The sequence below is a fragment of the Musa acuminata genome, chromosome BXJ3-5 (genome assembly GCF_036884655.1).
Source record: "Musa acuminata AAA Group cultivar baxijiao chromosome BXJ3-5, Cavendish_Baxijiao_AAA, whole genome shotgun sequence".
Lineage (NCBI taxonomy): Eukaryota > Viridiplantae > Streptophyta > Magnoliopsida > Zingiberales > Musaceae > Musa > Musa acuminata.
Genome location: NC_088353.1, coordinates 38,509,862 through 38,525,285, shown reverse-complemented (window position 1 = coordinate 38,525,285; position 15,424 = coordinate 38,509,862). Strand labels below are relative to the sequence as shown.

At 40.4% G+C, this 15,424-nt stretch overlaps 1 protein-coding gene across 1 annotated transcript; it reads left to right on the top strand.

Moving 5' to 3' along the window:
* The first annotated feature begins 8,672 nt into the window (after positions 1–8,672).
* Positions 8,673–15,086, top strand: LOC135637723 (pentatricopeptide repeat-containing protein At2g20710, mitochondrial-like). Its single transcript, XM_065150471.1, has 2 exons — positions 8,673–9,054; positions 13,596–15,086. The coding sequence occupies exons 1-2, from the start codon at positions 8,752–8,754 to the stop codon at positions 14,919–14,921; spliced, it is 1,629 nt and encodes a 542-aa protein (XP_065006543.1). The 5' UTR covers positions 8,673–8,751; the 3' UTR covers positions 14,922–15,086.
* The last annotated feature ends 338 nt before the right edge of the window (positions 15,087–15,424 follow it).

Below are 15,424 nucleotides of genomic sequence, written 5' to 3'. Positions count from 1 at the left end.
ATTTGAAGAAACCCTTTTTGATAAATGTAGGGAGCATAATGAACGATCTTGATTTATAAAGAGCTTCATGTTATAATTATCAAGATCATGATTATGATTATTCTCTTTAGCAAAGAATCACAAAAGTACTTTATTTTTGCAAAAGAAATCTCATTGTATTATGATTTATAAATTCTTTTTCTGCACATGAATCATAGGAGATATGAATGTGAAACAAATCTTTGCAAGCAAAAACACTATCATTCATATTTCAAGATGAAATTTATAAGCAGGAATCATTTCATCAAATCTATTTTAGAAAAATATTTTTCATAAGTGTATGAGAAAATCTGATTGTTAGGATACCAATTGTTAAGTGAATCCAAAAATGAAATTAACACTTTCATATATTCAGACATGATTTTTGCTATAGATCTTGAAGTTAAATCAAGAAGATCAAACGAGCTCATGATCATGGATAACTTAAAATCTCATGCATAAAATTGTTAATAATCATTTAATATTACATCTTTATGCATTACTTTAAATCAAAGGTGATTTCATTCAACAATGTTAATCAAACATGATACACATTATTACTTCTTAACCATGATCAAAATCATTTTGTTTGTTTATCATGCAATATTATCATTTTCGAAATTATCGGCATGATCATAATTTTTGTATTTTTATTTTTTAAACATGCAATTTTCAAGAAAATTAATTCTAAACTAAAAAAGAAAATATATCATGAAAGCATCAAGTAATTTTAAAATAAACCAAAGACATTTTAATTACCTCAATGTCGTAGGCTAGTAAGGCGTAGTTTGCCGCCTCGCTTTTGTTGACTTTCTCGTCTTCAGATGAGCTCGATTCATCCCAATTTTTGTTCTTCTTATTGCGTTTAAAGCAAGTAGTTCCATTCTTTTTGCTTTTTAATTTTCGTTTTATTTGTAGTTTAAGTTCACCATCACTTGAGCTTATGCTCGAGTGGTCTTCAAATGTTCTATGTCCCAAATCATTCCTGTTCGTTGGAAGGTGGTTCTCAAGTTCTTCACGTGCATTGCACGTCATTTCATATGTGATCAATGAACCAATTAGTTCTTCAAGTGGAAATTGGTTCAAGTTTTTCGATTCTTGAATAGCAGTTACTTTTGAATCCCAAGTTTTAGAAAGTGAGCGCAAAACTTTGTTAACGAGTTCAAAATCCGAAAAGCTTTTACCAAGTGATTTTAAACCATTGACGACATCCGTAAAACGGGTGTACATGTCAACAACGGTTTCGCTTGGTTTCATATGAAAAAGCTCGAAATCAAGCAGTAAAATATTAACTTTCGAGTCTTTGACTCTACTAGTTCCCTCGTGCGTGATTTCAAGAGTGCGCCAAATATCGAAAGCCGTTTCGCACAAAGAAACCCGATTGAACTCATTTTTGTCCAAAGCGCAAAATAAGGCATTCATAGCCTTTGCGTTTAAAGAAAAATACTTTTTCTCCAAATCCTACCATTCGTTCATCGGTTTGGAGGGAAGTTGAAAACCATTTTCAATGATACTCCATAAATCCAGATTTAGAGAAATCAAGAAAACTCTCATTCGAGTTTTCCAATAAGTGTAGTCCAATCCGTTAAAGAACGGTGGACGAAAGACCGAAAAGCCCTCTTGAAAAGTCATTTCTCTCGGGTGTAAATTCGAAATGAGAAATACCCCGCTCTGATACCAATTGTTAGGATCGAGAGCACTAAGAGGGGGGGGGGGGGGGGGGGTGAATTAGTGCAGCGGAAATCTTACAGCGATTTTTAAAACGAAAGCTGCGTTCGTCCGATAAAAAACGATTTCGATATAAAAGCAGAATCACAGTGCAGTTTGCGTCTAAGCGCAGTTTGCGTCTAAGCATAGTTTGCGTCTAAGCGCAGTTTGCGTCTAAGCACAGTTTGCGTCTAAGCGCAGTTTGCGTCTAAACTCAATTTTACGTCCAAACGCAGTTTTACGTCTAAACGCAGTTTTACGTCTAAATGCAGTTTTGCGTCTAAACGCAGTTTTACGTCTAAACGCAATTTTACGTCTAAACGCAGTTTTGCGTCTAAACGCAATTTTACGTCTAAACGTAATTTTACGTCTAAATGTAGTTTTGCGTCTAAAAGCAGTTTTGAACCTTGAAAAGCGTTTTACGTAGAAAGCAATTTGCAGTTATAAATGGAATCCGAATGTGAGCATAAACTGCAGTGTGAAGATCGTACGAAAACACGATTTACGTTTGAATGCAGATTCTGAAAGATCAGAGCTTAGAAACTCGTTCGTAAAGGCGTAGAGGACAGTAGCAATGTAGGAGGTTTGCAGTAATGATAAAGTGCTCAAGGTAAAAGCAAACCAGAGATTTAGAGTGGTTCGGTCAGTCTTGACCTACTCCACTTTTGGCTTCCTCCTCCGACGAGGTCACCGACGTCAACTAGCTGCCTTCCTTCAATGGGCGAAGGCTAACTGCCCTTTTATAGTTTCTCTCCTTTTGACAGGCTCAGGAGACAACCTTCACAGATCCTTTCTCTCCTCTCTTTACAACTCAAGACTTGAAGAACAGAAGGAGGAGAACTTTAGGACTTTACAAATTTGAGCTCTTAGAATCACTGAAAAGATCAAGAATTCGGTGTGGATCTGTATCTTTTCAGTGCTGAATGGGTGGGGTATTTATAGGCCCCAACTCAGTTCAAATTTGGAGCTCAAAACGATCAAATCGATCAAATCCCAGAATTCTGGGATCAGGCGGTTGCACCTCTTGACTGGAGAGGTGGCACCGCCTGGCAGAGCTCGAAGACTGAGCTCAGGCGATTGCTCCTCTCTGCCAGAGCTCGAAGACTGAGCTCGATGGTTGCATCACCTGGCAGAGCTCGAAGACTGAGCTCAGTGGTTGCACCGCCTGGCAGAGCTCGAAATCTGAGCTCGGTGGTTGCATCACCTGGCAGAGCTCGAAACTGAGCTCAGGCTGATGCACCTCTCTGCCAGAGCTCGAAGACGGAGCTTGGTGGTTGCATCACCTGGCAGAGCTCGAAACTAAGCTCAGGCTGATGCTCCTCTCTGCCAGAGCTCGAAGACTGAGCTCGGTGGTTGCACCGCTTGGCAGAGCTCGAAACTTGAGCTCTGGCGGTGCTACCTCTTGACAGAGGAGGTTGCACCGCCCAGTCTAGCTCAAAGACTGAGCTCTGGGCGGTTGCACCTCTTGGCTGGGGCGGTTGCACCGCCCAGTCTCGCTTGGAGACATATCCTGGGCGGTTGCACCTCGTGGCTGGGGCGGTTGCACCGCCCAGTCTCGCAGCCCTGGCGGTTGCACCTCCTGGCCTGGGCGGTTGCACCGCCTGGTGCAATCAGGGTCCGAATGGTTCGCTCCATTCGGCCCAATTTGAATCTTTTCAGGGGCCCAATTGCCCCAAGATTAAGCTAATGAGATCACCTCCCATTTTCAAGCTTAATCATCGTGCTAACTACGATTAACTCTAAGACAACTTCTGCAGCTTTGCTCCGACGACCGTCCGAACTTCCGTCGAACTCTCGAACTCCCAATGTGATCATGATCTTGACTCCGGCGCAACTCCTGCTGCTTGTCTAACTTTCATCGTAGTTAATCCTGCATACCAAAACAAAACTTCGATCGAGACAATTAATCCTAAGCAATTAACCAAGTTGTCCGACATGTCATTGGTCCCTCGACGCTTCGTCCGATTCTTCGGCGCATCGTCCTCTCCTGCAGCCTATTGCCCAATCGGCCAGTTGACTCCGCAACTCCGATATCCTTGGCACAATACCCGCTCTTCTTGGCCCGATGCCCGAGTTCACGGCCCGAAGCCTTCTGTCGATACGTCGACCGATCCACCGGCCCGACGTCCAATCTTCTGACATGTTCCTTCGGCACAACATGATTTTCCTGCTTTAATTGTCTCATCCTGATCGAAGCATCCTGCGTCACTCAAAACGCAGATTAAATCATAAACATATATCAAGTAGTTTCATCATCAAAATACGAGATTCAACATGTACAACATGTAGAGGAAGGGTTGAAGGCTTAATAGCCCCATTTTAGTTAGGTTTTGTGGCCTTCTTAGGCTTGTAATTAAATATTGTGTCATGTGGACACTAGTGAGAGATACTCGGTCTGTAGTGGACCATTTTAACCCTTTGTTGTGTAACTATTCAGAGTTTGTAAAGTCTGTTTGTATTTTTCATTATCTATGAAGTATTTCCTGGAATATTTGCTTGTGGATCCTGAGTGAGGTGTTTTCTCTAACCTGTTTTCTCTTTTGTAGGTCCTAAGGGACCATGGGAGGTTTCGGGGAGATAGACATTTATGGACGGACACACAAGGGTGCCGCACGACTTAGGCAAAACCAGCTAAGTCTGTGACAGATGGTATCAGAGTGGGACAAACACTCATAGAAACACTTGGCATGCAAACGTGGGGGACCTAGCGTGGCTATGTTGAGGGCAGCTAGCATACGCGATTGTTTGGGGGAAAATGAGCATGGAGATGTAGGAAACAGGAGTCGCTCAGAGGAGCGAACATTTGAGAGTGGCATTCAGTGGAATGCCCAACCCTTCACGTAAGAGTCACCATGAGGATAAGCAAGCTGGGAAGAATGCGAAGCGCACAAAGGTCGGGATGGCTGAGTTTGAGCTACGGCTCAACGCTGACAACTATACTTGATGGTGCTCAAGGCAAGCGAGGCACTTGGTAAAGGATGAGACCACACAAGGTGAAATGAGTTGCTCGGCAACTGAAAGAGTGGTGCAAAGCTCACAGAGGTGAGTGAAATTGCTAACTCGAATAATTCGGTACTTATGTAAGGGCTTATATGCGGATGATGAAATGTTCGCGGCCATCCCAAGGCGACCAGAACTTGGCACTATGGAGCATTGGAACTTTCTCTTCGGCATGTGAAGGATACGTCCGTAGGAGGCTGAAGTGTCTAGCGAGTTCAGCATGCTGCTAGACCTTGAGTGGTGCAACGGGGACTGTATTGACGTGGAGTCACAATCTAGCAAGTGCGTTTACAGGAGGCAGAACAATGCACAGCTTATTCAGCAAATCATAGTAGTCTAAGGGGATGGTGGTCTCCGAAACTTTTAAAGAGAAAGAAGCAAAGAGAGATGTTACTCCAATGGGACATATATCTAGGAGAAATAGGTCCTGGTTCTCCAAAGGGAGAATCATGTGCAATAGACCACACATATTGAGGAATACCTAAAAAACAACAACTCCACGAAGCTCAATGGACCGAGTGAGCGGTGAGGAGTCGTCGCATGATCTCGCTTGAGAGAATGCATTGGTGGATGTATTGTGAGATCAAGTAGGGGAGTAACCCAAAGCAACACAAATGAAGGCACATTTGGAGTGGATATGAAGATCGGACTCAAGGGAGGGCTGACCCATGGAATGGTGGGCATGACAACCACCATCAACTCAATGCAAAACAAAGAGCGGAGCAACTTGGGTGTAACTTAGTGAAGTACCTAAGCCGCATGAAGGGAGCCAGCATAAAAGATGGAACATGGAGTGGAGGCACAAAGCTTTCCTTGGATAGAGGTCAAGGACATGAAATCTTGCAGAGCAGGATCATGTTGTTCCATGGGTCCTTCATTCTAACGGAGCAGACTCATCTTGCATGGTACCAAAGAGAAGAAAGTTTCTGGGCATATGCACTTTATTTCGGAGAAGCATTTGATAGAGAAGTAAGGCGACTCAACTTGTGGAGGCGAAGTTGGGTTCAGAAGGCCATAGCATGGGGCAAGAGGACGCGGAGGCAGGTACTCTTGAAGAATATGCCATAGTGTTGTCATTCAAGTTACCATGAAAGAAGCGGTGCACAGCGGAGATTATACTAGTAGGGGCAGAGGCCCCGGATCCAGACAATGGTGCACTAATTACAACGAAGTCAGTGGACTTCGGAAGCTACTAGGCGACGGACTATCCTAGAGCAATGCTTCATCTAGGTGTGAGCCAAGAGTGGATGGATGAAGGTCGATTGCCAAAGGAGCGAACAAAATCGAAGATGGAAGAGACCCTATGATGTATTGACAAAGGTCACACATAGAGGGATCACCATTCGAGTTCATCCCATAAGGATTAGAATGTACTAGAGATATCACCAAGAGGCGACATGGTGCAGTAGATCGTGGTGGAACAATTCATGGCAATGCGATACACACGACATAGTCCCGTGAGGGACTAGATCATACGGAGATATGATCGAGAGTTACTGGAAGCTCCACTTCGGTGAACAACACGATGACAAGAAGGGCTATGGATTCAAGGAGTGAAGGTCATGGTACCATAGAGGTGAGTCTTCCGTGCATGCATCAAATTTTGCATCAGATGAAAGCCTTGGGCATTAGCATATGAGGTTGTGTCTTACCAAGGGAAAAGTTCGAATACAAGTATCATTGAGTCCCAAGGGAAGGACTTGATCATGCAGAGGTATGATCGAAGCAGCTGGAGAGTTAGACTGCTCCAGAGCCCATATTCTCTTAAGGGAAACCGGTAAGTTAGAGGATAAGGTCGAGTAAGCGAACATTCCTACCAAGGAAGCTAAGGAGAATAGAATCGGTGCAAACCCTACAACGTATGGTAGAGGCCATGCATGGGAGCTACATTTTGTCTTTCCATCGACCAAAGGAAGCTGCTTGGAGAACACAGAAATGTTGAAGCAGAGGATCGAAAGGAGCGAGGAAGCGACGACGAGTCCAGAGGGACTTAGCTACCTAAAATCAAACATTAGTTAGAATGGAGGTGGACTCGGAGGAGCGCCATAGAGACATATCTACTGATCATGAAAAAAATGGATGTAGATGCGAGACAATAGATAGTAGGGCCATGGGCATGACAGCGCCATGGTACCGTAAAGGCGGGACTTCCGTGAAATTCATTGATCCCTTGCTCTAATGGAGGGAGAGCGATTGGTCGTAAAAAGGGCCAAGGAGGTGGAGCATGCAGAGTCAAACTCCAAGTACCGAGATAAGGCTGAAGGGCAGAGGCCGAGGAACTTCGTAAGACCGGTGTCAACAAGCTTTTCATCAAGATAACCGAAAGCGAAGGACTTTGGGTCATGCAGAGTGCACAACCAAGGAACGAAGTAGGCACTACGTGGTGCTATACCTTTGTTACTCAGTGGAGTAGGCGGCAGGGTTGATGGAGAAGACGGTACAATCCCAAAGGCGACTAAATCTATTAGAGAATTACTCTAAGTTGGAGTGAAAACTTCCTATATTCCAGAAGTTTGATGACATTGAGAAGGTGAATCACAGTAGCTAACTAAATGTAAGGAGTGCAAACACTTCGGGTGCTTTAGAAGTGTGAGCAAAGAGCAGGCAAAGGTCAGCAACCAGCTCGATGCATGGAGTACAACCCTTGAGGAGGTGAGTGAAGTCAAATATCCATTACCTTTTCAATTCTTAAGAGAATGGGTGAAACCGAGTACTCCAATTCTCTTATCTATCCAATAAAAGAGGGCTGCATAGGTTCAAAGACCCTTCGAAGATATTAGAAGATAATAGTTGTCAAATCCTCACCAATGGTGATTAGTGCTATTGAGAGTATATTATCCGCTTCATTTCCCAACATAATACCAATCGAAAGCGGAAGTGATGCGAATCTACTTGGAAGTGACAATTAAGTGAAAGAAGACTCGATGAGCAAATTTTGTGGAGGAATGACCCAAAACTTCAGAAGTTTGTGAGGCGATGCTCGTTAAAGCTCCAACAAGCATCCATCCAGTTCAAGCAACATGAGACATTTGAGAGACTGACGCATAGTAAGGATGATCTTTTCCTTCATATGGAGGATCCGTAGGAACCAACAGAGATCAACACAACTCAGCCAACCCCACACTAGAGTCAGAGTCATTGGCGAGTTGAAGCAGTATGACGGATCAAAGGTTCGACTACTCAAAAACAGCAGTGGAGAGCAGTTGGGAGCCAAGAGGCACATTGTAGCTAGAGCAGAAGATTGAAGATTCGGCAAAGACGTGGAGTTGTAATGTCGACAAAGGCTTCGACGAGGACGTCGAAGGAATAAGCAGGAGAGAATGTCACGGATAAAGTTCTAAATATGATGTTGGATATAGTACTTGTGTATGTTCGTGTCTTTCTGTTTGTTTATGCTTTGTACAATATGTAGAGGAACAGTTGAAGGCTTAACAGCCCCATTTAGTTGAGTTTCGTGGCCTTTTTAAGCTTGTAAATAAATGTTGTGTCATGTGGACACCAGTGAGAGTTTAGTGGACCATTTTGACCATTTGTTGTGCAACTCTTCAGAGCTTGTGAAGTCAGTTTGTAATTTGCATTGTCTATAAAGTGTTTCCTGGAATGTTTGCTTGTGGATCCCGAGTGAGACGCTTTCTCTAATCCGTTTTCTCTTTTGTAGGTCGTAAGGGACCATAGGAGGTTGACTTATTGCGGACGGACATGCAAGAATGCCACACGACGTAGGCAAAATCAGCTAAGTCCGTGACACAACGGTGATCGTTCTCACTATACAATGACATAAGTATCTCGGTGATCGCTCTCACTACGCTAAAAGCCAAGCAAACCAGATGGCTGGACAATCAAGCCTCTCCCTCTCTTCACGGGAGCCTTCATCTTCATAAGATTATTTATTTTATCTCTAAATTTATATAAATTTTTGAAGTAAATATCGTAATGCTACTAGGGTAAGTACATATGACAATAGCCGTATTGGGGAGGGTTTAAGCCACCTCTAGCCGTGAGAGACCCCGTCGAAGGAAGCCGCCAATGATGAAGCTCGTCTGCAGGGTCTGCAACAGCGGAGCTCCCATGCTCTTGCGCCAGCGGTGGTTCGGCTCCCAGCTTGTGGCGCCGGCGGGTGTACTCAAGTCCACGGAGGAGTTGCCGCCGCTGCCCAAGGGTTGGCACGACTGCCTCTACAATCGGGTCGCCGCCAGCGGGGACCCCAGGCGCTCCATCGTCCCCCTGCTCGAGCGCTGGGTCCAGGAAGGCAGGCCGGTCGACCAGAGTGACCTTCGGGAGATGGTGAAGAAGATGCGCTCCTTTCGTAGAAACTTTCACGCCCTCGAGGTTCGCTTCCTCTTACTCCTCTGTCATCTTCCTTCTCATTTCAAACCTCAATCATGACCCAAAATCGAATCTTCTTCGCTCAACCTGTAAGTTATGTTTCCAAAATTAGACATTTATGCAGAAAGTTTCTGATTTGATGATGAGAGATTTATTTTTTCTTCAGTTATTTGATACAACTGTGTATTCATCTAGCTGATTTCCTTTTGGAATATGTAGAACCACATATTTTAGCAGATCAAGATGATTCTGGAGAAGTTCTTCAATTCAACTTCTTTTGTTGATGCAATGAACAGAAGCCCCCTTTTGTGTTCTGAAATATCGTAGATAATACACATGTTCAGGATCATATCGTCATATGCATTGAGAATCTTATGTACCGGACAGTGATCAAGATTAAGATTTTCTCACCATTTGCTTCCTCCATGTTTTGTGTATTAATCTATGTAATTATCTGCATGTACATAATCCCATCGTAATCTTACCTCTTCTTGCTATGGAGTTAGTTGGTGATGTAGGACGGGTAGCAATGAGATCTTTTACATACCAGATAGAAAGAGAAAAAAAAAATAATTGAAAGATTTTATAATTGAAAAAATAAATAATTGAAAAATAATAATAATCTTACCTCACATCACTCACACACAAGGTGGGAAGAACTAAATCTGTTGATTATCTTCATTACATTGATTCATTTTCTGATCATCTCCATTATAATGTCCTAGCCTTTTTCACAGGTTTAAGTATAAAAATTATATATATATATATATATATATATATATATATTACAATCACATCAAATCAAATATATGATACCTTCTTCCTTTGAAGAAGGTAATATTTCTAATAATTTAATAAATAATCTTCATCTCTTGATGATATTCTTGATTGTCAAACTTTTAGATAAATCTTTAATCAAGATTTGTAGTCCAATCAAGAACAAATCTGATTTTTTTCAATTTTCTATATTTTCTTCCTTTTTCTTCTTGTTAAGAAGATATTGTCATGTAACAACTTATTACCTATGTAAAATACCCTAAAACTCATCAAATTTATTTTATTAATACACTAACTAAATTGCTCTTGCATCACCTGCTTTCACTACGTAAGAACTCACCCCGAGTTCATGTAATTGAAGCATGGATTAATTCGGATGATAAAATATTTTGCCTAAACTAAAAGCTCTAATGTAGAATGAGCAACAATCAAGGAGAGTTAATAGATCCAATATTGACTTTGGTAGATCCAAGATTTAGTCAATATATGTAATCTTCAATCAAGAACGAATCTGATTTTTTATTTTTTCTGTATTTTCTTTCTTCTTCTCCTCATTGAGTAGATGTTGTCCTGTGACAATTTATTACATATGCAAAATATCCCTAAATCAGTTATTCTTATTTTAATCAATTAAGTTGTTCTTGCCAATTGGTGTATGACTCCAACAAGTCAAGGGTTGCTATGATGCAAACAAATTCAAACCTTTTAGTAGTGATTTGCATCCTACGGTAATATTGTTTGCAGAAGATGGAAAGTTAAACTATGGTTTAAGGTAGAGAGACAAAAATATATGCAAAATTAAGGTAGGAATAACAAAGGTATACAAATATGTGAATGTATAGAAATAATGTAGAATCAAAGCTATTTGAAGAAATTTATTATACTTATGTATGAAGTTTATAGTAACTATTGCATACAATTTTTGAGATCCTTTAGAAAATGGTGCTGTTAGTTAGCAATGGTGCTACCATATTCCGTCACAAAACTAAAACACAATTAGTTATATGCAACAATTCGACATGTAAGAGAAGAACAAACACGAAATTGGAAACTTTCAAGTTTGCACGGATATTTTGGGATTGGAATTAGAGAAACTTTGATTGTTGTGCTAAAGTGCAAAAGAGCAATTTTTATCAATGCCTTGTGTTTATAAAATTAGCATCGTCTTATGCATGGCATTGCATAATCTAGAGTTGAATTATTTGTTTCTTATATAACTTGTGGTGTTACAAGAAGCTTTGTGTAAGGAAATTAAAAAGTAATGACTGACACTTCACATTACTATGACCTCTTCTGCTTGCAAAGGTGACTAAAAGGTTGGTGCAAGTTGGATCTGTTATAAATTTATTTTGAGTCCTAGAATCATGTTATAATAGTTATTTTATGGTCTAAGACTTAATTTTTAATTATAGTATATTTTGGATGTATTTGAGTCAAGGTTGGAGTCTTATATATTATGCATGGTTTGCTGTATCGATGCATACCGCTCGATATGGGAGGTATGTACTGCTTCGATAGGATACCGGTACGCGGATCGCCCTTTACCAGACGATATCGGTCACTTGACCTTGTATTGGGTGGTACGGGGTTTTTATCGAGCGGTAATGATCAAAATCCGACCATTATCGATCTGTACCAATCGGTAACGGTCGGATTTCGATTGTTACTGATCAAGAGCTGAGATTGCCTTATTTCAAACGGTCAATTTGATCGTTTGAGACGTAGAAAAGGGTTTTTAAACCCTTTCCTCGCTCCTCTTTCAACTCATTTCACTCTCTTAAACTCTTTTTCACTCACACCTCTCTCTTATTCTTACATTTTTCACTCTCCTAAACTCTACAAACCTATGATTTTTGGATTGGATCAAATTTAGGAGGCTATAATTTGGGAGGATTAAGAAGAACACTCTAATCAATAGATGTATTTTCTTTTTAGATTTTTATTGATTTATGAGATGATTAAGCATATTCTATGTGGTGTATAACTTAATGTCTAATATATTGTTTGATATGTTTTTGATGGTAGAGTAGTATTAATTAGGGAGTAATTAAGGTCTTTACTGTTATGATTAGTGTGTTTACTATTGATTTTTTCAAATTAGATACTTAATAGGTCAAATCTTTATATTTCATGCATATTAAGGATTGGACCATATGATTATGATGGTATAATAGATTTAATTAGGTTTTAATTAAGTTTTTTTAATACTGTTATTAGTGGTTTTAATGATGATTTAATCAAAATTTGATCGATATTGGGTTAATATATATTATTTTTGCTAAAATTATACTAAAATTATATATATTTTTTAACTTAAAAATCATAATATAATTTTCTTTCTATTTTCAGGCATTTTTGAAGATTTTTTTGATGATTTTGAGCATATTGTCGGTACGTCCCAACGTATTATCGGTATGCCTCGGTACGTACCGTATTGACCAGGGCTCGGTACACAAGTACGAATCGAAATTACAACCCTTAATATTATGAACTAGATAGTTAGCTATTTGCTTTGTTATTAGAGTTCCTGTTCCTTACAAGTTTGATTTCTTCATGGTTGATTGCTTGGTCATAGTAAGCATTTATTTGTTTCCTTAATAGTTTTATTAGAGTCCTAATCTTAGTCGTTGACATGATCAGCTGTGTTGAAGTAGACGGAGCATTAATTGCTTTAAAACCGTGTACTGTGTATTTAATAGTTACATGGCTTTTCTTAGCTGCTGGCCACCCATTTCTTGTTTCCTCTCTTCTTCCATTTCTTTCTTCCTCTGATACCTTGTCTCTTCTTCTTTATCTTTGTCTCTCTATCTTCTCTTTGTTCGTTCCTCTATTTGCCAGTACATTTCAGTGGCCATTTACTCTTCATTTCTTGCTACAAGTAACAAAAATCAGCAAGTCTTTCTATTCTGATCATTGTAGCATCACCCAACTTTTGTGCTTACCAGAAAACCAAAGGAAGAAGCAACGTCGAGCTTTCGGAAGCTGTGCTCCTGCTGTTCCCATTCTGTGGCAGCTTTGTGAACACTCAAGGCTAACGTATCCTGAAATTGCCTGAGATCTCTTCTTTGGCGGTCCTAGTCTCCTCTATAGTGGTTCTTCATTCATATCAAAGGTGGTCACAGATATTCACCGGCCGACATGGCCTAAATTGCCAACATAATCCTATATTTCTCTTGCTTCCTCTTCTCCTTTCTCCTTCTTTGCCCCTGCTGGCTTTTGATAGTAGACAGGCTGGATGTAGATGGACCTTATCAAGATCACTCATAAGGGCATATCACCTTACCTGTTTGGACATAACTGGAGAGTCCTGAATTATTAGTAGAAGTAGGTGGAACCTGATCTAATTGGTTTGAACTCTCACACAGTATAAAAAAGTGGAACTTAACAGAGCTATATCAAGAATATGGGTGGACCTCATTTAATTATCGAAGATGATTATTTGACCTTGAGATTATATGTAATGTATGTAAGGAAATACTGTCTTACAAAGATGTTCTGTCTAAGCTATTTTGCTTATACTTTTATTTTGATATTTGGTGACTCTTTTGCTGTGGTAAAGCAAAAGCCTTCCTTAGTTATGGAGTGAATTTCTTTGGGCTTAAAATAGTAAGGTTAATCTCTTTTATCCTCTGTAGATGACTTGGTTCTTTTTTTGTTTTACTCTTTTGTCAGTGACTCCAATATTGTTCTGCATTCACACATGAAACAGCACTATTGAAGCCTCTGAAAACTTTCCTTTTAATAATGTCTCTCTATGCTTAGTACAGATATCTACATGGATGAGCGATAGGAGGTACTTCTGCTTGTCACCTGGTGATGTTGCAGATCGGTTGGACTTGATTAAAAAAGTTCATGGCCTTGAGCAGGCAGAAAGTTTCTTTGGTAACTTACCAAAACAATTAAAAGTTTATCAAGTTCATGGTGCTCTTCTGTCTTGCTATGTACAAGACAAATGTGTGGAGAAGGCAGAGGCTTTCTTCCATCGAATGGAGGAGGCAAACATGCTTGATAGTTTTGCTTTCAATATGTTGATGAAAATGTACAATGACATTGGACAGCTTGCATTAGTGGATAAGATCTTTCAAAAAATGAAAAACAAGGGGTTTGCTCCTGACATTTTCACCTACAACATTCTGATAGAAGCATATGCCACGGGTGCCAATGTGGAAGGGGTAAAAAAGGTTCTTGGAAGTATGAAGCATTCAGAAATTGCAGCCAGTTGTTACACATACGCAATTGCAGCTAAAGGTTATGTGAAATCTGGGTTGATTGACGAGGCTCTAGTTCTTCTCGAGGAATCAAAGAAACTGATGCCTCGGAGAAAGGGCAATGATGCTTATGGGTTTTTGATCTTGATTTATTCTGACATCGGAGATAAATCTGAGATGTACCGAGTGTGGAATATGTACAAGTCATCGGATAAGGTAGCTACCTCAATGTATATGTGCATGATGGGTGCACTTCTAAAGCTGGATGACGTAGAGGGCGCAGAAGCCATCTTGAAGGAGTGGGAATCTGTGACTTCTTTTCATGATTTTAGATTGCCAAATCTTCTACTTGGAGCGTATTGTACAAGAGGTCTTCTGGAGAAGGCGGAACTATTAGTAAACAAAGCCATTGAAAGTGGCCTGGCCCCTTATGCTAATGCGTGGGATAGGTTAGCTAGTTTGTATTTTGATTGTGGGCAGAATTTGAAAGCAGTGGAGGCGATGAAGAAGGCACTGGCAGAAGGGCAAGCGCCATGGAAGCCAAATCCTGCTAGTGTCATGAGAACCTTAGAGTACATGAAAGAACAAAAGGGTGTGGAAGAAGCAGAAGGGATTGTGAAGTTGTTGAAACGTCATGGTCCCCTGACACAAGAAATCTATAATTGCTTGCTCACTATTTATGTGTGGGCAGGGAAATCAACTACTGACCTGCTTGAGCAAATGGCAGAAGATGGATTTCGTGCGGATGAAGACACATTTAAAATACTAGAAGAGAAAAGTGAAAAAATCTTACCTCAAAGAACAAGGAAAAAGAAGAAAAATGTCGAGCAGAAAGCTATCAAAGGTACGGAAACAGATTGCAAGTCTGCAAAGTTAGCAGCTTAATTTTCATGTTGAAGCCAGCATTTGTAGCTTGTTGGTGTCAACATGATCTTGATAGAGACAGATATCTGTATACTTTCAACAATATCCAGACAGGAGCCTTAAGCATGTGCCTGAGCATATGCGGACATGCCATATTTCTTTACCAGCTATTATTTACATCCTCTATGTGGACATGTGTCTTCTGATATGTTTCTTTCATGTTACTGTACCAGCTAGTGTGTCATCAGTTCATCCTGATTCTTAATCCTAGACTAGTTTAGCTATCTGTGTGGATTTGAATTGTGTAAGCATGCAATGTATCATGCATATCCATCAAGAATAGATCTTTCTTTCCCATCTTTTTTCTATGATGAGCATACAAGTCCCAAGTTATAGACACAAGGTCCCATAGGTACAAAGATCCACTCAAAACCTATTGAAGAACTGAGATAGTAGAAGGTTATCCCAGATCAATGTCGGATATATTGTCCATTTAAAATTTGTTTACTCATGAATTCTTTACA

Excerpts from the sequence above, each read along its gene's own strand:
- LOC135637723 (XM_065150471.1), top strand. The coding sequence starts at position 8,752 with ATGATGAAGCTCGTCTGCAGGGTCTGCAACAGCGGAGCTCCCATGCTC. Across the intron at positions 9,055-13,595 it reads GAAACTTTCACGCCCTCGAG|ATATCTACATGGATGAGCGA; the intron begins GTTCGCTTCCTC and ends TGCTTAGTACAG.